The following is a 27,157-nucleotide window of genomic DNA, read 5'->3' as shown; positions in this document are numbered from 1 at the left end:
AAAAACAAAGAAAAATTAGAAAAGTCATTGGGTGGAGACACCCACAACCAGTCCAACCAGTCCCCCATGCCGTGTCACCCAGCTTTCAGGCACAACACACTTATGTGTCTCATGCCCTTAAACAAGAGTTTCTCACCAGAGCAAATCTGCCACCAAATATGACAAGAATGAAGGGCGTACCCCCTTTTTCTAAGTCAAGAAAATGGAAACTACCATTGAATGAGCACCTGCTGTATGCCAAGCATTTCCCCATAATGTAACGTTGGCTCTAAAAATTTTGAGTTCCAACTTGTACAGCACAAAAGATGGGCTTTTGGCTCCCGTGGGGGTCATCTCCTTTGTTACCTGAAATGATTTAGGTCTGTCAAAGGGTGTGGAGGCTGCCTCTCAGGCAGGAGCAGGTAAGGACAAGCCCAGAGCCACGTCACTGCTTCAGCCTTAGGTGCTGAGGACATGGGGTAGGAATGGGAAATAAGAAAGGCCAATTCATCCCACTTGGATGCCAAAGAGGCTTTTGGGGTGGAGGGAAACACATTCCACCCAGAACAGTGACTCAAGGATCTAGAGGCCTCGGTCTGAGAGGTCCATAACGCCCTGGCTTTGCCAAGTGCAGGGAACAGGGTACTGAGCCTGACAGTGTGCTTCTGGGGCAAGGCCAACAAAGGTAATCTGAGAATGTATCTGAGTAACCGCAGTCCTGGCCAGAAGCCTCATATGTGCCCCTACTTGAAGGTGCTGTATTTTTCCATTCTGGGAAATTCTTAAAATGCAGGTGACTCACCAGCTCTTTCATTTACACCAAAGATGAGCCCCAGCCCTCCTCCCTCCTCTCTCCTTTCCAAGCCCAACCTCAGCCTGGTCCTACCTGGCCAAATCATCTCAGAATAATCCTGCAGTCAGTTTACCTAGGCTCTCACCCTCCACTCTTGCTGGTTAGCATGATTTGGGGAGCATGGATTCCTCCTTGGGATAGGGTTGCCAGATTTAGCAAATAAAAATATAGGATATCTGGCTAAACATAAATTTCAGACAAACAATGAATATAATTTTAGTATTAATACTCCCAAATACTGCATTTTATTTTACCTGACATTCTATCCTGGGAGTATTTAAATTTCTTTCATTACTCTAGATCAGGGTTCAACAAACTTATTCTGTAAAGGACCAGATAGAAAATGTTTTAGCCTTGTTGGGTCACTGTTGCAACTACTCAACTCTGCTTTTGTAGCACCAAAGCAGCTATAGACAATACATAAATAAATAGATGTGTCTGTGTTCTACAGAATTTTCTTTATGGACATTGACCTTTGGATTTTATACAATTTTCACGTTATGAAGTATTATTCTTCTGTTGATATTATTCCCAGCCATTAAGAAATGTAAAAACCAAAGCACCTGGGTGGGCCAGTCGGTTGAGTGTCTGACTCGATGTCGGCTTAGGTCATGATCCCAGAGTCATGGGATCGAGCCCAGTGTCAGGCTCCACGCAGAGCATGGAACATGCTTGAGACTTTCTCTCTCTCTCTCTCTCTCTCTCTCTCTCTCTCCTCCTCTCCCCCTTGCTCATGCTCTCTCTCAAATTAAAAAAAAATAATAAATAGTTAAAACCATTCTTAGCTTACAGGTTGTACAATAACTGGTAGAAAGCTAGATTTGGCCTATTGGTCATAGTCTGCCTACCTCTGATCTAAAGCCAAAGAATTCAACTTTTGTCTGGATCCGAATCACTAGAGGATTTATAACAACACAGATGGCTGGGCCCCACTCATAGAGTTTCTGATTCAGTAGGTCCGGGGCAGTGCCTAAGAATTTATATTTCTTTCTCTTTTTTTAAAATGTTTATTTATTTTTTTGAGAGAGAGGGACAAGGTGAGTAAGGGAGGGCAGAGAAAGAGGGAGACACAGATCTGAAGCAGGCTCCAGGCTCCAAGCTGTCAGCACAGAGCCTGATGCGGAGCTTGAACTCACAAACCATGAGATCGTGACCTGAGCCGAAGTCAGATGCTCAACTGACTGAGCCACCCAGGTGCCCCTCTTTTTTTTTTTTTTTAATGTTTATTTATTTATTTTTTTAGAGAGACAGAAACAGAGCGTGCGCAGGGGAGGGGCAGACAGAGAGGGAGACACAGAATCTGAAGCAGGCTCCAGGCTCTGAACTGTGATGACAGCTCAGAGCCTGACATGGGGCTCGAATTCAAAGACCACAAGATCATGACCTGAGCTGAAGTCGGAAGCTCAACAGACTGAGCCACCCAGATGCCCCAGAATTTGCATTTCTAACAAGTTCCCAGGTGCTGCTGATACTGCTAATGGGGGACCACACTGACCTAGGAAAAAATCACATACCCATAATGCCAACCTATCTGCAGTATTTTATTTATTTATTTTTTTAAAAGATTTTTATTTTGGGGGCACCTGAGTGGCTCAGTTGGTTAAGCGTTGAACTCTCAATTCAGCTCAGGTCATGATCTGGCAGTTTGTGAGTTTGAGCCCCACGTCAGGCTCTGCACTGACAGTGAGGAGCCTGCTTGGGATTCTCTCTCCCTCTTTCTGCCCCTCCCTTGGTCTCTCTCTCTCTCTCTCAAAAACAAATAAACATTAAAAAAAGATTTAAAAAAAAAATTTTTTTTTTAAAGTTTATTTATTTTTGGGACAGAGAGAGACAGAGCATGAACAGGGGAGGGGCAGAGAGAGAGGGAGACACAGAATCGGAAGCAGGCTCCAGGCTCTGAGCCATCAGCCCAGAGCCCGACGCGGGGCTCGAACTCACGGACCGCGAGATCGTGACCTGAGCTGAAGTCGCATGCTTAACCGACTGAGCCACCCAGGCACCCCTAAAAAAAGATTTTTATTTTTAAATAATCTCTACACCCAACATGGGGTTCAAACTTACAACCCAGAGATCAAGACTCACACACTCCACTGACTGAGCCGGCCAGGCACCCCTACCTGGAGTATTTTAAAGCCTCCTCAGCATTAGGAATGATTTTCCACACAGATCACAGACTTTATCTTTGTTTGAGAGCCTCCCATTCTCAGTAAGACTTTCTCTATGCACTTGCTACTGGAATTTTCTCTTTCAGCTAGCCTTGGGATACAGTTAGGTCGAGAGTTTCTCATACATTTGGTTTTGAATAAATAGCTCTCCTCAATTATTAAAGATGATGCATTTACGGGGCACCTGGGTGGTTCAGTTGGTTGAGCGATCGACTTTGGCTCAAGTCATAATCTCACGGTTAATGAGTTCGAGCCCCGCATCAGGCTCACTGCTGTCAGCACAGAGCCTGCTTTGGATCCTCTGTCCCCCTCGCTCTCTGTCCCTTCCCTGCTTGCTCTCTCTCTCTCTCTCTCTTACACACACACAAATAAATAAAACATTAAAAAATGGTGCATTTAAAATATTTTGTGGGGTGCCTGACTGGCTCACTCAGTAGAGCATGTGACACTTGATCTCAGGGTTGTGAGTGCAAGCCTCACATTGGGCATAGAGATTGCTTAAAAAAACATCTTTTATTTTGTAGTAATTTTAGATTTACAGAAAAGTTGAAAAGATGGTAAAGTTTATATACTCCTTGCTCAGTTTTTTTTTCAGTGTTCATTAATGTTAACATCTTACATTACCAGTGTACAAGAGGCCGACATTAGCACAAACTGTTAACTCAACTCTAGACTTTATTTGAATTTCAACTGTTTTTCCACTAATGCCCTTTTTCTGTCCCAGGATCTCACATTACTTTAGTTGGCATGTCTCCTTAGGTTCCTCTGACCTGTGAGTTTTTCTGTTTCCTTAGTTTTCATGACCTTGACAGTTTTGAAGAGTACTGGTCAGATATCTTGTAGAATGTCACTCAAATTAGATTTGTTAAATGTTTTCCTCATGATTACTCTGAGGTTATGGGTTTCCTGCAAAAATTCTACAGAAGTGAAGTTCCTTTCTCATCATCTCATATTGAAGGTATATGATATGAACATGAATTATTACTGGTAATGTTAACTTTGATCACTTAGTTAAGGTAGTTTTTACCAGGTTTCTTAACTGTGAAGTTATTATTTTTCCTTTTCTGTACTTAACTCTTTGGAGATTAGTAATTCCAGAGTGTGGATTTCACCAGACTTACTGTGTGACCTTGGGCAAACTATCTAATATCTCTATGTTCCAAATTTTTCATTTCTTCCTCACCAATTCTCATTTTATTATTATTATAAAAAAAATTTTTTTTTTACATGTTTATTTTTGAGAGACAGAGTGAGACAAAGTGACAGTGTGGGAGAGGCAGAGAGAGAGGGAGACACAGGATCAGAAGCAGGCTCCAGGCTCTGAGCTGTCAGCACAGAGCCTGACGCGGGGCTTGAACCCACAGACCGTGAGATCATGACCTGAGTTGAAGTTGGACGCTCAACCGACTGAGCCACCCAGGCGCCCCTATTATTTTTTTTTAAATTAAAAAAAAAAATTAGCACCTTTTTTAATGTTTATTTTTATTTTGAGAAAGAGAGAGAGCAGGGGAGAGGTAGAGAGAGAGAATCCCAAGCAGGCTCCACACTGTCAGCATGAACCCAACTCGGGGCTTGATCTCACAAACCACGAGCTCAGGATCTGAGCTGAAACCAAGAGTCAGACACTCAACCGACTGAACCACCCAGGTGCCCACCAAATTCTCATTTTAAAATGAATATCAAAATGATACCTATTCCACCAGTTTGTAAGAGTGAAATGAGAAGATACATGTGAAAGAGCTTAGCACAGTCTCTGGCACATAAGTGCTCAATAAATTCACACTATTATTATTGTTACTATTATCATTAGGTTTTTTTTCTAGGCATGTATATTTAAATTTTAATAGCAATCGTCGTGGGGTGCCTGGGTGGTTTATTCGGTTCAGCATCCAACTTCGGCTCAGGTCATGACTCGAGGTTCAGGAGTTCAAGCCCCACAAGGTGCTTGTCGCTTTCAGTGCAGAGCTCGCTTCAGATCCTCTGTTAACCACCCCCTCCCCCCGCCCCAGCTTACACTCTCTCAAAAAGAAATAAACATTAAAAAAAATAAATAAATTTAATAGCAATTGTTAACTTGCTGTTATGGTGGATTCTAGAGACTTTTGAAGGGCACCTGTGGGTTGTCAGTAAAGTGTGTGGCTATTGATCTCAGGGCTTTTTTTAATTGAATTTTATTTTATTTTATTTTTAAAAAATTTTTAATGTTTATTTATTTTTGAGAGAGAGAGAGAGACAGAGTGAGCCAAGAAGGGGCAAAGAGAGAGAGGGAGACAAAGAATCCAAATTAGGCTCCAGGCTCTGAGCTGTCAGCCCAGAGCCGGACACGGGGCTCGAATCCACGAACCATGAGATCATGACCGGAGCCAAAGTCTGGTGCTTAACCGACTGAGCCACCCAGGCATCCCTGGATCTCAGGGTTTTAAGTTCGAGCCCCACACTGGGTGTACAGTTTACTTAAAAATAAAATCTTTCAAAAAAAAAAAAGTAAATAATGACTTTTGATCTATATCCTTTAATTGGTATTTTTCAAAGAGTGGTCCTCAGATTGAATTAGAACCTCTGGGAGTAGAATCCAGGAAATGTTTATCAAGTTCCCCAAGGGATTCTGATATGCACTGAAGTTGAAGAATCATTTCCTTGGACACTAAAAAGCCCAGAAAGGGAGAGGGAAGGAACACCAGTAGAAGGGGTCAACCCCAGCTGTAGTGCAGGGGCTGACTCTACTCAGAAAGACCTGAGTTTGAATCATAGTGACTAGTGTGGCATTAAGTTATGACCCTAATGAGCTTGGCACACCTAAGTGGCTCCCTCCCTCTCCCACTCCAAGTCTTTAAAAAAAATTTTTTTTAACGTTTATTCATTTTTGAGAGAGAGAGAGAGAGAGAGCGCACAAGTGGGGGTAGGGCAGAGAGAGAGACAGAATCCGAAGCAGGCTCCAGGCTCTGAACTGTCAGCACAGAGCCCCACGCGGGGCTGGAACTCTTGACGGTGAGATCATGACCTGAGCTGAAGTTGGACACTTAACAGACTGAGCCACCCAGGTGCCCCCCACTCCAAGGCTTTTAAATATTTATTTATTTTTGAGAGAGAGAGAGAGAGAGAGAGAGAGAGAGAGAGAGAGAATGGGGAAGGGCCAGAACGAAAGGGAGAAACTTCCAAGCAGGCTCTGCTCTGTCAATGCAGAGTTGGATGTGGGGCTCGAACCCATGAACCATGGGATCATGACCCCAGCTGAAATCAAGAGTTGGTTGCTCAAGGGGTGCCTGGGTCACTCAGTCAGTTAAGTGTCTGACTCTTGATTTCAGCTTGGGTCATGATCTCACCGACTGTGGGTTCCAGGCAGCATCGGGTTCTGTGCTGACAGTGTGGAACCTGCTTGAGTCTCTATGTCTCTCTGCCCCTCTCCTCTCTATCTCAAAATAAATAAATAAACTTAAAAAAAAAATTGGTCGCTCAACCAACTGAGCCACCGAGGAGCCCCTCCCGCTCCCAGTCTTTGACAATTGTCACTTTTTCAGCTAGGCTTTCCCTGACCACATTATACACATAAAAAAATGTCTCCCACTTCCACTCCCCAGTCCCTGTTTTTTCTCAGACTCATTCATCACCACCTAATATACTATTTTATTTGTGTCTCTTCCACTACAAGTAAAGCTCCATGAAATCTTTGTCTATTTACTGATGTAGCTTCCGTGCCTAAAACAGAAGGTGGCACATGATAGGCAGTCAGTAACTATGTATTGTATGATTTGAATTACTGTTTCCCTCCAGTTTTATTAAGGTGCAATTGACAAACCGATTGGTTTACTATTAATCTAGGACGCTTCTTAGCTGGCTGAGCCCCATGCGAGGGATGAAAGGATCTTGAACTTCTCAGGCAGATTTTTACTGTTGATAGGCCCCCTCCCTTTTTTTTTTTTTTTTTTTTTAAGTCAGCTCGGTGCCCAACGTGGGTCTTGAACTCCCAATCCCACCCCCTCGCCCCAGATCAAGAGTCGCATGCTCTACCGGACTGAGCCAGCCAGGCGCCCCTGATCACCCCCTTCCCCTACTGTCCCCTGGGTCACTCACCCAGAGGAGTTCCCGGTTCCCCAACAATTACTCAGACGAGTCTAACTGTTCCTCCTTCGGGTACAGAGGATAAATACGACAAGCAGGAGCAGCCGAGCCCCAACTCTGATCAAGAGTTTTCCTATCCTTTCCTCACTACTCAGTACTTGACTCGGAAGGGATTTCAACACGAATAGCTGCTTCTTCCAGCCAGGTTGATTCCATCAGCACAATTGAGAAAAGTTTCCTACAGAAGACAGCACTGCGGTACCCACAGGGATCCGCGGGTGGGGGATAGGGGGTGGGGGTGGGGCTTCCCTTTCCGCGCAGGCGCCTTTTGTCGCAGCCCCGCGACTATCGCGATAGAAGAGCGAGATCGGCGCTGGCCCTTTAACAGCCCCTTCCCGGGGGCCTGCCCCACGCGTGCGCACTGCGGTTCTGCGCTTGTCATCATGGCGACGCGGGGCCATGTGCAGGACCCTAACGACAGGCGCCTCCGGCCCATTTACGGTGAGTGCCTGGGGCCAGCCCGGTAGTTGGCCGGACGTATCGAGGGCTGTTGAGGCCGGGGCAAAGGTCCAGGAGGGGCGCGGAGGGGGCGGGCGCGGAGCTGTAGGGCGCTGGGGACGGACCGCGCGGGCCTCTAGGCCGCAGCCACGGGCCTCGCGTAGGCGCCGGCCGGGCCTTCCTAAGCCGTACGGTGGCAGCGGCGTGGTCCAGACGGCGGCAGGTCAGCGGAGATGGCCCGGCATGCAGGCTCTGTGAGGGACTTACTCTCACAGAGACCTGCGCTGCCCGTAGGCTGCGTTGTGCCAAGGAAGACCCAAGATCTCAGGTGGATCCCGAGCCAGGTGGAAGCTGGCTCCGGCGTGAGGGTGCGACGTTCTGCTTGAGGGAAAATTCCTCACTAAAGACTTTTTACTTACGGGAAGCGGGCTTAGGGGGTTGTGACTAGCGGTGCTCGATGCACACGGAGAAACAGGTCCAACGAGGGGAAGGGGCTGACGCAAGGTCACCCCGATCGAGTCTGGAGCAGGCCCGGCTTCGAGGCTCCCTATCCAGGGCTCTTTGGTGGAGAAACAGCTGCTCTGGGCGCACGTGGGAGGCAGCGGCGGGGCTTAGGGAGGGGTCTTGGGCCCAAAATAACGGTGAGAAGACTGTGATAACTCGTGTCAGAGGGGCATGCAGGGCTGCTGCAGGGCTTTTCCTTTCTGCAGCTTCTCTGGTTTTCTCTGCAGCTTGCCTTCTGCTTGCTAAGTGGATCCCCCTCCGTAACGCTTACTACCTCAGCCCCGCAGGCTTGCAGACCTTGAAGTCATTCTGATACCCCGGTTGGGAAAAATCGGCAGATTTGAGTCAGGGGAAATGCCTTTTCAGTAACCGAGTTCTGTAATTGGGCAGGGGCCCTTTTTGCAGCTCTTCTCATAGATGGCTGGTCTCAGTTAATGGTGAGGAAGGCTTCAAGGTCAGTGGTATTGCCAAACTAGACCTCGCGTCTATAGTGTAGGTGTTAACTGAATGGAGGTTTCTCCCCATGGCTGAGATCATTCAAGGTTTCTCGGGGAGGGGGGCAGCTTTATTTCTGGCACAGTTGGTCCTGCTTTTATAATTTCTATGCTGCTTTACTCTCACATCTGATCTGATTCTAGCAGCAATCCTGTGAGATGGGAAATAATAGCTGATGTGTATAGACGGGTAATTATGTCATTCTCTGTCATCGGCCCTTCATATGGGTTATCTCATTTAATTTGTACGCATTCTTATGAGGTGGGTAGTTTTTTCCAGTCCCACAATGCCCCTCCCCCCTTTTCCCCACAGATGAGGAAGATGGGGCATTGTTGATGTGTCATTATTTGCCTAAGGTTATTCAGGTCACATTTGATGCAGCTAGGATCTGAACTGCTGTGGGCTGTCCTAGGCTCACTCTCTTAACCACTGCTAGAAGGTACCTCACTTTGAGCTGAAGACACTGACCTGCCAAAAGTCACACAGGTGGCGAGTGGCAGAGATAGGACTCTGTTTGCAGCAGTTTCCCGTTGGTGCATGGTATCATACCCTCCGGTATATGTATATTCATTCAGAGGGCAGGGTTGAAATGAGGTGATTGAAGATAGGAACTGAGTCCAGGCAGGGCTCACAATTTCTGGCTTATTAAAAGTCTATGCAGCAGCAGCTGCCTGTGGACTTTTTTTTTTTTTTTTTTTAAGTTTATTTATTTATTTTTGAGAGAGGAGAGGGAGAATCCCAAGCAGGCTCTGGACCGTTAGCACAGAGCCCGAAACGTAGGGCTCAGACTCAAATCATGAGATCATGACCTGAGCCGAAGTCAAGAGTTGGATGCTCAACCTGACTGAGCCACCCGCGGGCGCCCCAGACTTTTTTTTTTTTTTTTTAAGTTTTATTTATTTATTTAAGTAATCTCTACACCCATCATGGGGCTCAAACTCACAACCCCAAGATCAAGAATCACATGCTCTTCCTACTTAACAGTCAGCACCCTCCCCCACCCCCACCTCCCACCTTTAAACTAAAAAAGATTCAGTACTTTTAAAAATAATTGGATTTCAAAAATTGTTGTTGAGGCCCAAAGAAAATGCTTTTGGTGTCCCATAAGTTATTTAGAAATAACAGTGTTTTGAACTACCCAGTAAGATACACCATGTCCATTTTGCGTTGCTAACCATTAGGATATGTTAACCAGAAGTGACAGGTCATATTTTCCAAACTGAAGCTGGAATTATGTAGCTTTTGTTATAGTTACATGGGAGAGGATTAGAAGAAGCTTTCTTTAAGAATTCCAGAGCAATTGGGGCGCCTGCGTGGCTCAATCGGTTGAGCGTCTGACTTCGGCTCAGGTCATGATCTCACTGTTTGTGAGTTCGAGCCCCGCCATCGGGCTCTTTGCTGACAGCTCAGCCTGGAACCTGATTCTGTGTCTTCCCCTTCCTCTGCCCTTCCCCTGCTCGCATGCTCTCTCTCTCTCAAAAATAAACATTAAAAAAAATTAAAAAAAAAAAAAAAAAAGAATTCCAAAGCAATTAATATAAACTGGCAGGAATAGGAAAAGAGAGGTTACCAACTGTCCCTTGTCTTCAGCACTTTTGACTTTTGACTTCCAGACTTTGGACAGCCCCTGCTTTTGTGTTTAAATATATTAGTCCCTAACCACTCTTGTTCCTTGAATTCAGAGGTTTATTAGCTGGTAAATGAAAAGCTTATGCTTGATACATAGTGCTTGTCCATCAGTCAGAAGTTCAACAACTGTCAGGATTAATTGAGTGCTTATTTGTATGCTAACTGTCCTATTAGGTAGTAAGATTATTGTAATTATAGTGGTAAACTAAAGGTCAGAGATTAACTTGCTCAGAGTCGCAGTTATTAAGTTGCAGATCTAGGATTTGAACATAGGCATTGTCACTGAGAGCCCAGTTCTTCACTGAGTTCAGAATTAGCAGCATCACTATCTTTTATACTGCCAACGTTTTAGCATTTTACAACTGTTGGAAACTTGCCTGTGACCTCAGCTCTTGCTGAATACTGTTTAGGGTAAAAGTGGACAGGGCTGTATGGGTGATTAACTGTGAAATTGTGGTCGGTTGAGATGTGGGTTAAAATTATATTTTCAGTGTCTAGGTTTGGAATAAGTTTTCAGAAATTTCATTAGTTGAAACATCTTCAGAGTGCATCTCATTACTCATAAATTGGTAAGTTTAGGTATTGTATTTTTGGTGTTTGAAAACCACCCCTGACCTTACTAGAGCACCTATTTTATTCGTTTTTCTTTTGCTAAAATTACTCTCCTGTGCTGTGTGGTTTTTCACAGATTTTGTATTCTCATGTGACTTGGTGAGCCCCAGTGCTTTCTTGTACCATTATTATTAATTTTAAACTGTTTTTAGTGGTTAGGGGAACAAGTGGGGTGGAAGTGATGGTCATGTATGGCACGTCATAAATTTGTGTAGAAATCAGGAATTACTAGGTCAGCAATTGCAAAATAGGGAAGTTTCAAAGAAAAAAAATTTCCCATATCCTTTGAATGCACATACACATTTATATTTACTTTCTGGGTGCAATATCTTTTGTTCTAATCTGTCCTACTGGCTTCCAGTCTTGCTGTAGTCTGGATCAGGTATAATATACTTCCTAGCTGTGTTTCCTGAATGAAAATCACTTCTTTGGTGAGTTACCACGTTTCCCTTTGGTGCCTGGCCAACTCCAGGTAATTATTCTGCTGTAGTTCGTTAGTAAATGCTCCTGAGTCCTCAGTCGAATGTGGTATTTATTCTGAATCTTCTGTTGGGCATTGTTAGCTCGCGAGTTGTGTCCTGTTTTCCCCCAGGAATGGCAGGGCATCTTGGGGACTGAAGACCATCTTGCCTTTTTGTGGAAGAGTCACTTGGCACAACCTCTTTTCTTCTGTTTGGAAATTATTATGACCATTTAAAAAGCTCTGACTTAGATCTCTGCATTCTAAAAGGATTTAATTTCATTTAATTTAATTAATTCATGGGGCGCCTGGGTGGCTCAGTCGGTTGGGCGTCAGATTTCGGCTCAGGTCATGATCTCGCGGTGTGTGAGTTCAAGCCCTGCATAGGGCTCTGTGCTGACAGGTCAGAGCCTGGAGCCTGCTTTGGATTCTGTCTCTCCCATTCTCTCTGCCCCTCCCCCACTCATGTTCTGTCTCTCTCTCAAAAATGAATAAATGTTAAAAAAATTAAATATTAAAAAATTTTAATTAATTCATTTTCTTAAATATTTATTTTTGAGAGAGAAAGAGAGAGAGAGTGAGAGTATGCGTGCAGGCAAGTGGGGGGGGGGCAGAGAGAGGGGGGAACAGAGGATCTGAAGTGGGCTCTGTGCTGACACGGGGCTCCAACTTGGGAATCTCGAGATTATGACCTGAGCTGAAGTCAGATGCTCAACTGACTGAGCCAGCCAGATGCCCCTCTAAAAGCATTTTAGACTTAAAGATTTTAATGCACAGGGGCTCTCAGGTGGCTCAGTTGGTTAAACAACTGACTCTTGATTTCAGCTATCAGCACAGAGCCCACTTGGGATTCTCTCTGCACCCCTCTCCTTTTCATGTGCTCTCTCTCAAACAAACATGAAAAAGTTTTAATGCACAGAAAATTCTTTTTTTTTTTTTTTTTAACATTTATGTATTTTTGAGAAGAGGTGGGAGAGGGGCAGAGAGAGAGACAGAGAGACACAGAATTGGAAGCAGGCTTCAGGCTCTGAGCTGTCAGCACAGAGCCTGACATGGGGGCTTGAACCTGCGAACCATGAGATCATGACCTGAGCTGAAGTCAGACACTTAACTGATGAGCCACCCAGGCTCCCCTGCACAGAAAATTCTTAAAAGAATACATAGAGTAGAACATAAAGCATAGGGCAAGATTTATAGACTAATGCTTTTCATGTTATGCTCTTATGAACTATTTGGATTTTTTTTTTTTTTTTTTTACCATCACTTGCACAATTTTTGTTATTTAAAAAATTAGTTGAGGGGTGCCTGGGTGACTCAGTCGGTTAAGCATCTGACTGGATTTTGGTTCAGGTCTCATGGTTCATAGGTTTGAGCGCCACATCAGGCTCCATGCTAGTGGTGTGCAGCAAGATTTTGCAAAAACTTTTAATAGAATGAAGCCATCGCTAATACTTGGTTCTTTGAACTTCCTGTTGTGGTCACTTTGCATGCATATATCTCTCATTTCCCTGATACATTACCTCAATTTCTAGAAGATTGTCTTTTTCTCTCCCCCCCCCCCCCCACCCCATGCAGTTTGTTAATTTATGTATTCCTTTCTTCATTCAGCTTATTTATTGAGAGCCCAATATGTGCTAGGCACAATGTAGATTCGGGGAGTGAGTGAGTACCGAATAGCACAGCATAGACATGGTTTCAGCTTTCAAGAAGCTTGTGGTTTCAACAGTTTTGTTTTTTTCAATAGAGTTTTAAAAGATAATGTTACACATAATCAATACATTTGTGTTAAGGGCTTTGAAGGAACAATATAGGTTCCCATGAGTGCATACAAATGTGCATCTCAGCCATTGGGGACAAGACAAGAACAGGTTCTCTGTGGAAGTGACATTTTAAGAAGAGTAGAGGTTAGTCAGGCAGTGAGTGTAGCAGTGTAGAGATTGGTGAGATGAGGCTACATGGGTAGACAAACTCAGCATTGTAAGCTCTTTTAAGAATTTTGAAGTTTGTGGTTCTCCTGGGTGGCTCAGTCGGTTAAGCATCCGACTTCAGTTCAGGTCGTGATCTTGCGGTTTGGGAGTTTGAGCCCTGTGTTGGGCTCTGTGCTGACAGCTCGGAGCCTGAAGTCTGCTTCGGAATCTATGACTGCCCCTCTCTCTGCCCCTCTCCTGCTCATGCTCTGTCTCTCTGTCTCTCAAAAAATAAATGTTAAAAAATTAAAAAAAAGAATTTTGAAATTTGTTTTAAAGACAGTGAGAAGCACCAAAGAGATTAACCAGGAGAGTGGGGTGATCAGGCTTGCATTTTAAAAGGATAGTCCCCCCACCTTTTTTTAATTAGGTAGGGTCCACACCCAGCATGAGACTTGAACTCATGACCCTGGGATCAAGAATCACATGCTCTACCAACTGAGCCAGGCAGATGCCCCTAAAAAGATTGGGAGAAATAGGCTAAAAGGGGGGGGGGGGGGCAAATGTAGACTGTGAGGTAATCAGGAGCTATTATTCATTTTTATTTATTTTTTAAAATTTAAGTTTATTTTGAGAGAGAAAGCATGAGTCAGGGAGGGGCAGAGAGAGAGGGAGAGAGAATCCCTAGCAGGCCCCATGTTGTTAGTGCAGAGCCCGATGTGGGGCTCTAACTTCTGAACTGTGAGATCATGACCTGAGCTGAAGTCGGACGCTTAACTGACTGAGCCACCCAGGCACCCGCGTCGTTCATTTTTAAATTTAACCTTTCCTGCAGTCTTGCACTTAGTACATATTTAACAAAAGTTTGTTGACTGAAGGAATGTTTCACCTACAATTTGTACTCTTGGTAAAAGCAAGTCTTCTATCCTAAAACATTCAGGATTTTAAGCAAAGGACATTGGAATTAATTAATTATTTTATTAATGTTTATTTCTGAGAGAGAGAGAGAGAGAGAGAGAGAGAGAGCATGAGTGGGGGAGGGGCAGAGAGAGAGGGAGAGAATCTGAAGCAGGCTCCAGGCTCTGAGCCGTCAGCACAGAGCCCGATGCGGGGTTCAGACCCATGGACTGCGAGATCATGATCTGAGCTGAAGTTAGGCACTTAACCAACTGAGCCACCCAGGTGCCCCCAAGGACATTGTAATTTAAAGGTGGGGCTATGTTTAGGTGCCTTGAGTGACTCAGTTGGTTATCTGACTCTTGGTTCTGGTTCAGGTCATGATCTCCTGGTTCATGGGATCGAGGCCCACATTGGGCTCATGCTGACAGTGCGGAGCTTACTTGGGATTCTGTCTTACCTCTCTTACCTCTCCCCACTCGTGCTTGCACTTTCTCAAAATAAATAAACTGAAGAAAAAACGATGGAGTTATGTTGTATTCAGTCTTTTTTTCTAAATTGGAGCAATATCTTTGATAGTCTTTTTGATAGTCTCTTGCCAATGATTTGACTCCTTGTTTCCCAAATTTGTTTCATTTTTCTACCCCATTTGATGATTCCAGCTCTATTATAGTATTATCTATACTATTATGTATTTAATAGTTTTTTCTAAGTTGATTTTTAACTTAAAGTTATTAAAATTTTTTTAACATTTATTTATTTTTGAGAGACAGAGCAAGACAGCACAAGCAGGAGAAGGACAGAGAGAGAGGGAGACAGAATGTGAAGCAGGCTCCAGGCTCTGAGCTGTCAGCACAGAGCCCGAGGTGGAGCTCAAACGCACAGACCTCTATCTAGATCATGACCTGAGCTGAAGTCAGAGGCTTAACTGACTGAGCCACCCAGGCGCCCCTGACTTAAAGTTATTTAAAAATAATGTATATCATTATCCTTAATGGAGGACCTGTCGCTTGTGCTGAGAAAAAAAAGCCACAAAATAAGTAAGATGAAAACAATACAATGGTGTTGGAGTCTTTACTAGATTCTGATACTTTATGAAACTCTGAGTTTGAGGTCTTTCCTTCGTCATTAAAAAACATTAGAAAGTATTAAAGAAGTGGGGTTCTTGGCGGCCTCAGTTGGTGGAGACGTGACTCTTGATCTTAGGGTTGTGAGTTCAAGCCCCATATTAGGTGTAGAGATTACTTGAAAATCTTAAAAAAAAAAAAAATACTAAAGAAGTGATGGGCTAACACTGAACTGAGACGGTCTCCTTAATATAAGGGAAACATTGGAACAGGTCTGGTTTCTCACTGCGTCATCTAGTGCTGACTGCAAGGGCAGCTTAAAAAACGTGTCACTGAGGATGGCACCCATTCTTTGAAAACTTTGCTTTCACTTATGCATCATTATCTTATTGTTTCCTAGGCCTGATTTGTAAATGGCTGATTTTGGCTTAACTCTTATTATTTTTTAAAATTTTTATTATTTTTTAATGCTTATTTACTTTTGAGAGAGACAAAGACAGAGAATGCGAGTGAGTTAGGGGCAGAGAGAGAGGGAGATACAGATCTGAAGCAGGATCCAGGCTCCGAGCTGTCAGCACAGAGCCCGATGTGGGGCTCAAACTCATGAAATGTGAGATAACCTGAGCTGAAGTCGGCTGCTCAACCAACTGAGCCGCCCAGGCGCCCCGGCTTAACTCCTATTATTATGGGAACAACACCAGTCCTCAGGGTCAAAAACCACAGTTACCCTTGAGTAAATTTTAAAACAACTTACTAAAAAGACAGACTTAGGATATCATATTTATTGGCCTGTTAGCTCCAAGGGCTAAATAATTTATATTCCAGAGTTAGTAATGTAGAATGAAAATAGACTTTTCCCACCTCACCATCCAGGAAGGGGGAGTGTGACAGCAGACTGGCTGAATGTAGAGGAGTGTCTTAGTTAAAACTGTTTTGGGTGCAAGGAGCAGAAGAAACTCATTGACACAAGCTCAAGGAAGAGGTTGCTATAAGTCCCGGTGGGATCTTAGTGTAGGAATGTAGTGTTCAGGGGCTGATGGAAACTGGAGAGCTGTCAGGATCTAAGGCTTTTTTTCCAGATTTTCATCTTTGTTTTTATCTGTGTGTGTTTATTTTCAGCTTGGTTCTTCAGACTAGTTTTTTCCTCCTTACTCATCAGTTTACCCAGGGCCCAACATGTTGGCTTGGCCCACACCAAGATGTGACCTCTCCCCGCAAGCTTAAGTTAATCAGCACTGCCCTGCTCCCAATCTTTTGATAAAGTGACATTTTAAATTCTTTTATAAAAGTTATGTAAATGAAGAGGCAAGAGATAACTCCTTTTCTTCACTCTCCATCAACCACTTTGCATCCCCTAAGGCTCCTTCAAAATGGAAATTGTGACTGGTAATGTCAGAATATTTATTGCCTTCCAAATGAGGTTTCTCTATAGCTTTCTGACTCTGGCTTTGTGACTCAGTGGTGCAGTTATAGATTACCAGGGAGAAACCTGATTTACCCTTTGGTTAAATATCCACCTCATTTGGTGTAGTTATGAGCTCTAGATATGGTCATCTAATCATCCCCCTGCAGCAGAGGTAGTGGAAATCATTTCCAGAGAAGCGGGCATGGGCAGGTAGGGACTGAGGGAAAAGTTGAACACCCTTCTAGTCCCGACTTCTGGTCTCATCCATTTATGGGCCGATCCTCAGACCTGGGGTCTCATCAAGGATTTTTTATTTTTTAATATTTATTTATTTTTTGGAGAGTGCAAGCAGGGGAGGGGCAGAGAGAGGGGGACAGAAGATCCGAAGTGCGCTCTGCCCTGACAGGCTGACAGCAGCGAGCCTGATACGGGGCTCAAAAACCTCTAGATCCTGACCTGAGCTGAAGTTGGATGCTCAACCTACTGAGCACCCAGGTGCCCCTCATCAAGGGCATTTGATTACTGTTGGAGAAGGCTTCAGGGTATGCCCTATGAACCTAGAGTCTTGCAGGAATGAATCAGAAGTGATTTGGAACTGACTCAGAAAGAGATCAGCATCAAGTTTTTAGGAAGAGAAAGTGTCCTTTATTGAGCTGAAATGTCTCTTGTCAGGTATTCTGTGAGGACAAATGGTGGCATATTGGCTGAGCTATTTAAGAAAACTGGTGTTAGATATTTGGGTATTCAGGCCAAGATTGTATGCATTTATTTAGTTAGTTAGTTAGTTCTTTAGTCTGTCCACCTGAGTGTTTGATCAGAGGCCTGAAAGTTTTTGATCTTCCTTTCTAGCTTCCCTGCAGAGTAAAGCTGCTTCTTCTTTTTTTAAGTGTATTTATTTATTTTGAAAGGGAGAGAGCACACGATCAGGGGAGGGGCAGAGAGGAGGAGAGAGAGAATCCCAAGCAGCTATCAGCGTGGAGCCCATTGTGGGGTTCGAACTCACGAACTGTGAGATCATGACCTGAGCCGAAACCAAGAGTTGGACGCCCAACCAACTGAGCCACCCATGTGCTCCCAGAGTATAAAGCTTCTTAATTTTTTCCCCTAAGCATTCTTGGTGCTCATCAGTGTTACATGGATGGAAGAAGGTCTGAAGAGAGGAAACTCGTGTTCATGTGATTGTTTTCAGTTTTAGTAAAGTATTCTTTGGAGAAAAATTGAATTTATTAGGTAAAATGATAGTCTATTTCTGTTATTTGGGAAACTCTGGGCCACCAGGGCCATAGATTATTTTGAGTTGTTTATGCTTTCTTTGTCCCTATGCTGATTTGGGACCTTGATGGACAGAGAGGTACTATTAGAGGTAGTAGATTGCGAACTGGCCTGTGTTCAGTCATCTTTCTATATTTAGAATTGACAGCTACCACCCTGTTTCCCACTTGTAACACTTCTCACTTTCCTTTTATATACATATACACACACACACACACACGCACACATATTTTATTAATATGCTATATTTGTTAGAGCAGTTTTAGGGTTATAGAAAAATGAGTGAAAAAGTATAGTGCCTGTATATTCCTACACTCCTACCTCTACCCCCAGTTTCCCGTTGTTAATATCTTGATTCAGTGTGGTACTTTGTTTCAGTTGCTGAGCCAATATGATAGTTTATTATTCTTTTTTAAAGTTTATTTATTCTGAGAGAGAAACAGTGCAAGCAGGGAGGAGCAGAGAGATGGAGAGACAGAATTGCAAGCAGGCTCTGCCCTGTCAGTGCAGAGCCCAATGCAGGGCTCAAACTTAGGAACTGTGAGATCATGACCTGAGCTGAGATGAAGTGTCAGACGCTTAACTGACTGAACTATCCAGGTGCCCCAATATATTGGATAGTTTATTTTTAACTAATGTTTATGGTTTTCTAATTTACATTAGGGTTCATTCTTTGTGTCATACCTTCTGTGGGTTTTGACAAAAGTATGATGACCTATATCCATCATTACGGTATCATATAGAATGGTTTCCCTGCCTTAAAAATCCCCTGTGCTCCACCCATTCATCTCTCCCCCAGCCTCTGGCAACCATTGATTGTTTCACTGTCTCTATAATTTTTGCCTTCTTTAGAATGCCTTATAGTTGGAATCATATAGTATGTAGCCTTGTCAGATTGGCTTTTTTTTTTTTTTTTCCAAGTTTTATTTATTTTTGAGAGAGAGAGGGAGACACAGAATCTGAAGCAGTCTCCAGGCTGTGAGCTGTCAGCACAGAGCCCGATGCGGGGCTCGAACTCACAGACTGTGAGACCATGACCTGAGCTGAAGTCAGACGCTTAACTGACGAAGCCACCCAGGCGCCCCTCAGATTGGCTTCTTTCACTTAGCAATATGCATTTTGAAGATCCTTCTTGTTTTTTTGTGCCTTGATAGCTCATTTCTTTGTATTGCTGGATAATATTCCATTGTATGGATGTACCACATTTTGATTATCCATTGGCCCATTGAAGGACATCTTGGCTGCTTCCGAGGCTTGGTAGTTATGAATAAAGCTGCCATAAACATTTGTGTGCAGGCTTTTGTGTGGAGGTAAGTTTTCAGCTTACTTGGGTAGAGACCAAGGAGCACTATTGCTGGATCTCAAGGCAGAGTAGTATGTTTAGTGTGTGAAGAACCTGGCAAACTGTTTTCAAGGTGTGTGTACCATTTACATTCCCAGAAGTACTGGGTGAGAGGCACTGATGCTCCATGAACTCACCAGCAGTTGATCCATAACTTATTTTGAGTTATCTGTGCCTCATCTGCTCCTACCCTGATTTGGGACCTTGATGAGCAAAGAGGGACTTGGTGTAGTAGTAGTAGTAGGTTGTGAACTGGCTTGTGTTTAAGTCATCTTTCTGTATTTAGAATTGACAGCTACCTCCATTTCCCATTTATGACACTTCTTTTCTTTTCATTTTGTTTTATTTTTTATATGTTTTTAAATGTTTATTTATTTTTGAGAGAGAGACAGACAGACACACACACACACACACAGATCTGAAGCAGGCTCCAGGCTCTGAGCTGTCAGCACAGAGCCAGACATGGGGCTTGAACTCCTGAGACGTGAGATAATGACCTGAGCCGAAGTCACATGCTAAACCAATTGAGCCACTCAGGCACCTCTCATTTTCTTTTAGATCTTAGTCTTGAAATTAATCTTTGCTTTTGTTAGACTTTTGGATAATAATTGATTCCCATTTTTACTTAACTCAATTTTTATAACAGGTCTGAGAGATGACTATAGGAATATAAGATTGTATTCTGGATCATCCTAACCATTTAGAGTTAAAATTAACACCATGATGTTTTTGATACTGAATTAAGATACTTTATGAAACATCTGATGACAGCCTATGCATTTTTCCTATCTTTTGAAGGAATATAATAACTATCGTAATTTGTTTTCGTAGATTATCTTGATAATGGTAATAATAAAATGGCAATTCAGCAAGCAGATAAATTGTTGAAGAAACATAAGGATCTTCATTGTGCTAAGGTAAATTCATTTGCCCTTGACTTACATATTTGGTGGATTATATATTGTAACCTTAAAAAGAAAAAGATGTTTAATCCCTTTAGTGACTCTATTCAGGGTTTGTCCCTACCCCCCAGGGTATTTTTTTTTTTTAAAGATTTTATTTTATTATTATTTTTTGTTTGTTTTTGAGAGGCCGTGAGCAGGGGAGGGGCAGAGAGAGAGGGAGACAGAATCTAAAGCAGGCTCTGTGTTGTCAGTGTAAAGCCCGATGTGGGGCTTGACCCCATGAATGGTGAGATCGTGACCTGAGCTGATGTTAATTAATTAATTTTTTAAAAAATGTTTCCTCAGTTTTGAGGGAGACAGAGGGAGGGAGGGAGGGAGGATGAATGGGGGAAGGGCAGAGAGAAAGGGGGACAGAGGATCAGAAGCAAGCCAGCAAGTAGGCTCTGAGCTGACAGCAGTGAACCTGACGTGGGACTTGAACTCATGAACTGTGAGATCATGACCTGAGTGGAAGTTGGATGCTCAGCCGACTGAGCCACCCGCCGCCCCTAAAGATTTAATTTTTTTTTTTAATTTTTTTTTTTTAACATTTTTATTTATTTTTGAGACAGAGAGAGACAGAGCATGAATGGGGGAGGGGCAGAGAGAGAGGGAGACACAGAATCAGAAGCAGGCTCCAGGCTCTGAGCCGTCAGCACAGAGCCCGACGCGGGGCTCGAACTCACAGACTGTGAGATCGTGACCTGAGCCGAAGTCGGACGCTTAACCGACTGAGCCACCCAGGCGCCCCAAGATTTAATTTTTAAGTAATGTCTATACCTAACATGGGGCTTGAACTCACAGCCCTGAAGTCAAGAGTCATATGCTCTACTGACTAAGCCAGCTGGGCTCCCCTTGAAGACATTTGTTTTTCTGATTACTTAAATGCCATAAATAGTATTTAATTACAAGCTAGCTGTTTATTTCTTTGGATATAGCTAACTTAATTATATTATTTTGACAGACTTTTTTTTAAACAGTGTCGTTACATCTTAATACGAAACTAGGAAAGAATCTTGATTTGTTGATATTTTTGGTAAAATATGGTTTACTTGATTAGACCTAGGCATGCCTTACAACTTATGTTGTGTTTTTGAATTCACCTTGTTTTGTTCATATTTTCTTTTCTGTCCTTTTAAAATGAATTTGTCTTTCTTTTGTATCAGGTTTTAAAGGCAATTGGTTTACAGAGAACTGGAAAGCAAGAGGAAGCCTTCACCTTGGCACAGGAGGTGGCGGCCCTTGAACCCACAGATGACAACTCGCTGCAGGCACTGACTATTCTCTACCGGGAGATGCATCGACGTATGTTTCTCGTTTTCATTGTTTTATTACTTTCATTATTTTTTTTAATGTCTTATTTATTTTGAGAGAGAGAGCACGCTGTGGAGGGGCAGAGAAAGAAGGGGACAGAGGATCCAAAGTAGGCTCTGTGTTGACAGCAGCGAGCCCAATGTGGGGCTTAAACTCACGAACTGTGAGATCACAACCTGAGCCGAAGTTGGATGCTCAGCTGACTGAGCCACCCGAGTGCCCCTTCTTTTTCATTGTTTTTAAACCTGAGCTTAAGGTTTTGGTTACTTCTTAAATTTTTTTTAATGTTTATTTATTTTTGAGACCGAGAGAGAGAGAGAGAGAGAGAGAGAGAGAGAGAGAGAGAGAGAGAGAAAATGCACATGCGAGAGCTGGGGAGAGGCAGAGGGAGGGAGACACAGAATCTAAAGCAGTCTCTAGGCTCTGAGCTGTCAGCACAGATCCTGACTCGGGGTTCAAATCCAAGAGCTGTGAGATCATGACTTGAGCTGAAGTTAGATGGTTAACCGACTGAGCCATGAGGCACCCTGAGTTTTTGGTTATTTCTGATTGAGTTCTTTATTTTTCTGTTTTACTGATCACTCATGAGTTGAGTGGATGGCAATAGGTAAAATAATGCATTAACCATGATTTACAAAGACTGTAGGCAAAAAGGATATTTAATTTTATTTTTTTAAACATTTATTTATTTTTGAGAGAGAGCAAGGGGGGAGTGGGGCAGAGGATCCAAAGTGGGCTCCAAGCTGACAGCAGCAAGCCTGATGTGGGCTTGAACTCCTGAACCGTGAGATCATGACCTGAGCTGAAGTCTGATGCTCAACCAACTGGCCCACCCAGATGCCCTGGCAGAAAGGATATTTTGCATGTATTAGGATCCTTGAATTGGAATGAGGACTTGAGGTCAGTTTGTGGCATTTTGACTTATTAAATGGAAGAGTTACCCTTTTTTACTATTTGATATGGAAAATTTCAAACATAAATAAAACCAGAATAGCATAATAAGTCCCATTGTACTCCTTACCCACATTTAGCAGTCATTGTCACATGGCCAATTTTATCTATATCCCATCCCCCTCCCAGATTATTTGTAAGCCTATTGTAGATAGTCCACCATTTCACCTGTAAAGTTTCTCATTGTTGATTTCTCAAATCTTTTACTATGTAATAATGCATATCTTCCATAATACATATTATAGAAGTACGTATTTTTGATGTGGAATAATGAACATTCATGGACCTACCAACCAACTTAATACTAAGATGCTTCCTGTGTGTTCTTCATCAGTCTTACTTCTTTTTTACCTTCCAAGATGTATTGGCTTTCCTGAATATATTTTATTGTCTTGCTTTTAAAAACATCTTTATCACATTTGTCTAAGTAATACTTTGTCAATTTCTTACTTTATTATTATTTATTATAACTTAGTTAATAAGTTATTTATTAATAGAAGTTATTATATTGATATAATTGTTAATGTAGTAATACCATATTAATTAGAACTTAATATAAATGTATTCATACTGTATATGTTCCGTGAGTTGCATGTTTCATCTAATATATACATACTTTTAGTTCATTCATTTTTACTATCACAAAACATTTTTCTCGGGGACTGCAGTCTAGAAGTAGAGATACTAAGTCCTAGGGTGTGTGTATGTTCAGCTTAAAGGTGAAGAAAAATAACGTCACCTTGTTTTCCAAATTTACTCTCCTAATACCGGTGTATAAGAGTTCCAAGTTGTTTCACATCCTTGTTAACACTTGCTATTCTTAGACTTTAAAAGTTTTGCCATCAGGGGCACCTGGGCGGCTCAGTTGGTTGACCGTCCGACTTTGGCTCAGATCATGATCTCAAAGTTCACGAATTCAAGCCCCGCATCTCACTGCGTGCTGACAGCTTAGAGTCTGGAGTCTGCTTTGGATTCTGTGTCTGCTTTCTCCCTCTCTGCCCCCATTGCCTTGTTAATGCTGTCTCTGTCTCTCTCTCTCTCTCAAAAGTAAACGTTAAAAAAAAAATTAAAAGTTTTGCCATCAAATCATCATGTTGTAGACCTTAAAATATAGTTTTTATTCATCAGTTATTCCTCAGTAAAGCTGGAAAAAATAAAATTTTTGCCAACCTAGGGGCAGAAAATGTTACGTTTTAGTTTTGTTTTTCATTTTTATAAAAGATAAAACTTAAGAGTTGAGGTATTGTATTTGATTATAGGGATTATGTTGATTTAGAGATATGGATTCTCTCCCAGTGTTTTTTAAAAAATCATTTATCTCACAAATATGGTTGAATTTTTTTTAATGTTTGAGAGAGAGAGAGAGAGAGAGAGAAGAGAGAGCGAGCATGAGCGGGGGAGGGGCAGAGAGAGAGGGAGACACAAAATCTGAAGTAGGCTCCAGGCTCTGAGCTGTTAGCACAGAGCCTGACGCAGGGCTTGAACTCACAGACTGCGAGATCATGACCTGAGCCGAAGTCAGACGCTCAACCGACTGAGCCACCCAGGCGTCCCTGGTTGAATGTTTTTCTATGAGAAGTATTATATCGGAAGCAAAGATTAAAGATGCTCTCTCTGCCCTTGTGTTACTCACAGTCTATAAGGGGAAATTCATGGGTGCCTGGCTGGCTCAGTTGGTACAGCATATGGCTCTTGATCTCAGGGTCATGAGTTCAAGCCCCATGTTGGGCATAGAGCTCAGTTAAAATAAAGGGAAATTGGTCAATAAACTGTATACTACATTATATGTTAATAAATGTTATAAGAGACTTACTACAAAGATTTAAAGATGGCAGAGGGGAGCAGTAATCAAACTGAGTAGAGGAGCACAGTTGGTGCTCAGGGAAGGATTACATTTGAACTTGCACAATTCCTTGTAGAGAGGATTACATTTGAGTTGGGTTTTGGATGATGTTCATTGAGTAGAAAAGAAAGGAAAGGTGAATCCAGGCACAGGGAGCAGAGTAAAGGCATGGAGGTATGATATAGCACAGGGAGTCTAGTGGAACTACAAATAGTTTGGTGTGGCTAGAACATAAAGTGCTGGGGGAAAGAATTAGGAAGGAGAGAGAGGCTAGATTGTGGAGGGTCTTGTATATTGTAAGTGTGTTAGGGGAGGCCTGAGCTATTCCGTGCTTCATTGAATAATGCCTAACCAAGAGAAGAGTAATGATCGGATGAGGCAAAACAAGTACTTTCTTCTTCCTTAATGGTAGGAGACATCGTATCCTCCAAAGGGGGGAGAAATTAAATGCTGTTAAGATTTAAGATATACTTCAATAATTAAAGACTACCTTATTTCTCTTTATTCTAGCGGAGTTAGTTACAAAACTTTATGAGGCAGCTGTGAAGAAAGTTCCCAATAGTGAGGAGTATCACTCTCACCTCTTCATGGCTTATGCCAGAGTGGGCGAATACAAGAAAATGCAACAGGTAACTTTATCCTGGGTTGTGGGATTTGCTATTAGAGACTAAAATTTCTTTAAATGTGATTTAGTTGTAGGAGTGTGTGGGTGCATGTGTGTGTTTGCATATGTGTGTAATACTGAATCTATGTATTTGTGTGTAGAGATCAGGCATGTGTTTCCTTTGTATGTTTTAAGGATGAACTGTTATTCAAGTTCTTTAAGCATTTTCTTAGGGGAAATCTGATTGTTCTTTTGTGGCCTGATAGCATTTTTTATTCTGGTACGTTGGCTTCACATTGTCCCACTGCATGAAATTGCTGTTATATTTTTAGAAAATTGGCAGAAATCCCAGAATAAAAAATGAACAGGCTATAGAAAGGCAAACTTTAAAGTTTACATTTAGGGGCATCTGGCTGGCTCAGTCGGTAGATCTTTGGGTTGTGATCTTTGGGTTGTGATTTTGAGCCCCATGTTCCTTATAGAGATTACTTAAAAATAAAATCTTAAAGAAAAGAAAGTTTACATCTAATTTATAAATTTAATTTTCTTTGTAGCCTGCTGAAATTTTTTAAATTCACCTGGGAAAAATCCCCATTGTTTGGAATACTTGTCTTTTTTGCAAAAGGCAGCTTATTTGCCATTTGGTACATTTTAAATGTTCCTTGTAGACATATGAAGAAGCCTCATGTGGACACATTTGGACTAGTGGGGGGTAAAGTCAGCATCCCAGAGGAATGAAACTGTTAAGCCCATAGACGGTTATGATGTCAAGCTAGTATTTTAGAAATGTTTTGTTTGTGGGTACAATTTCTTCTGAAAACAAAGCTTTCTTACCTGGGTCTTTGTCTTACTCTTTACTTGAAGTATCAGACTATAACAATGGATGAGTTAGGGAGGGTGGAAGATCCTATATTAAAATAAATCCTTTCTCCATAAAATTAATCTTCGTATTTGCTTATATGCAAGTTTTTAAATTGGAAAAATTTTATTCCCCAGATACAATTCTTTGAAGAAGTTTTATTTACTGATGGAGTTTATTCTCAGGAAAAATATTCAGAGATTGTAATTTTTCTTTTAATGTTAAGTGGGCATATATTTTAAAATTGGCAACTGACATACATATATATATGCACACATGTACACATACGTATATATATACACATATATGTGTATATATATACGTATGTGTACATAATATATATGTCTTTAATATTTTTATTTCTAGGATTATGTTTAAAGTATATTAAATATTAATGGTAAAATGCAACATCCCACTCCTCTCAAATAGTACTGTATGTCTTTATTTGTTGACATAGAAAGATGTTCCTAATATATGTTAATGGGTAAAAAGTTGTAAAATGGCCTTCCCCTCTACTCCCTTCACATTTATGGTTCCTTAAAGGATATATCTGTAAGGTTATGTAACCAAAATGTTACCAGGCAGGATACAGGCCTATGGATACTTTTCTTTCTGTTAATTTCTTTCTTTTTTTTTTTTTTTTTTTTAAGTTTTTATTCTGAGAGAGAGTGTGAGCAGGGGAGGGGCAGAGAGAGGGAGAGAGGGACTCCCAAGCAGGCTCTGCACCATCCACACAGAGCCTGATGTGGGGCTCGAACTCAAGAACCGTGGGATCATGGCTTGAGCTGAAACCAAGAGCCAGACTCTCAACTGACTGAGCCACTCAGGCGCACCGCCCCCCCCCCCCCCCCCTTTTAAAGTACATGTTAATTTTATGATACCACAATATGTTTTTGAAATACATATACACATACAAAAAAATAACAAAATGATAAGTTCATGCAACAACAATATTAAGGTAAATAATCTGCCACTTGAATGGATTTTGTTTTTTATAGTTTGACTTTACATGTGGCCAAAGATAGACATACTTCTGCATCTTGCTCTTTGGAGCCACTGCTTTGATGTGGCTTAACAGTTTTGGATCTTTAGTATATTGTAGCTATAGCTTGTTTTTACATTATTCTAATATATTGGAAGAATGGAGCATTCTAGTGTTAAATGTTTTAGAATGAAATGTCTAATTTTACCTTTTTTGCTGCTTAAGGTAGTTATAATTTCTTAGTATACATGTAGGATTATATTGAAAATGGTATGTCAGTCTGGGATAATAAGTAGTTTACAAATTAAATGTCAAGTTTCATGAGGGTGAGAGTTTTTATTTTGTTCACTGCTGAATCCTCAGTGCCTAGAATAGCATCTGCACAATAAATTTTTGTTAAAAAAACCAAATGATTAACCTGGTGGAGGTAGAAGGGAGGGAAGGTAAGGAATCAGAAAACTTAAGGACTTTTACTGACCCAAATGACATCCCTGGCAAGCAATATTTAAAATCATC

General features: G+C 42.0%; 2 protein-coding genes across 4 annotated transcripts in view; one reads left to right on the top strand and one right to left on the bottom strand.

Annotated features, from left to right (window-relative positions):
* Positions 1-27,157, bottom strand: part of LOC122204271 (60S ribosomal protein L6-like) — a 738,693-nt gene that overhangs the window by 260,929 nt on the left and 450,607 nt on the right. The gene's annotated exons all lie outside the window — the stretch shown is intronic.
* The window catches only part of NAA25 (N-alpha-acetyltransferase 25, NatB auxiliary subunit), a 78,123-nt gene continuing 58,450 nt past the window's right edge, over positions 7,485-27,157 (top strand). For 2 of the 3 annotated variants that reach the window (XM_042911733.1, XM_042911732.1), the window contains exons 1-4: positions 7,485-7,557; positions 19,976-20,061; positions 21,255-21,393; positions 24,707-24,825. In XM_042911733.1, the coding sequence (XP_042767667.1) occupies positions 7,500-7,557; positions 19,976-20,061; positions 21,255-21,393; positions 24,707-24,825 (402 nt within the window). In that variant the 5' untranslated portion in view covers positions 7,485-7,499. Of the gene's footprint in view, positions 7,558-10,096; positions 10,752-19,975; positions 20,062-21,254; positions 21,394-24,706; positions 24,826-27,157 lie in introns of those variants that run through there. The other variant, XM_042911734.1, reaches the window with a different exon arrangement.

This window comes from Panthera leo, chromosome D3 (genome assembly GCF_018350215.1).
Source record: "Panthera leo isolate Ple1 chromosome D3, P.leo_Ple1_pat1.1, whole genome shotgun sequence".
In the NCBI taxonomy this organism is placed as follows: Eukaryota; Metazoa; Chordata; class Mammalia; order Carnivora; family Felidae; genus Panthera; species Panthera leo.
Note: the sequence above shows the minus strand (reverse complement) of the source record. Positions and strands in the feature narration are given on the sequence as shown.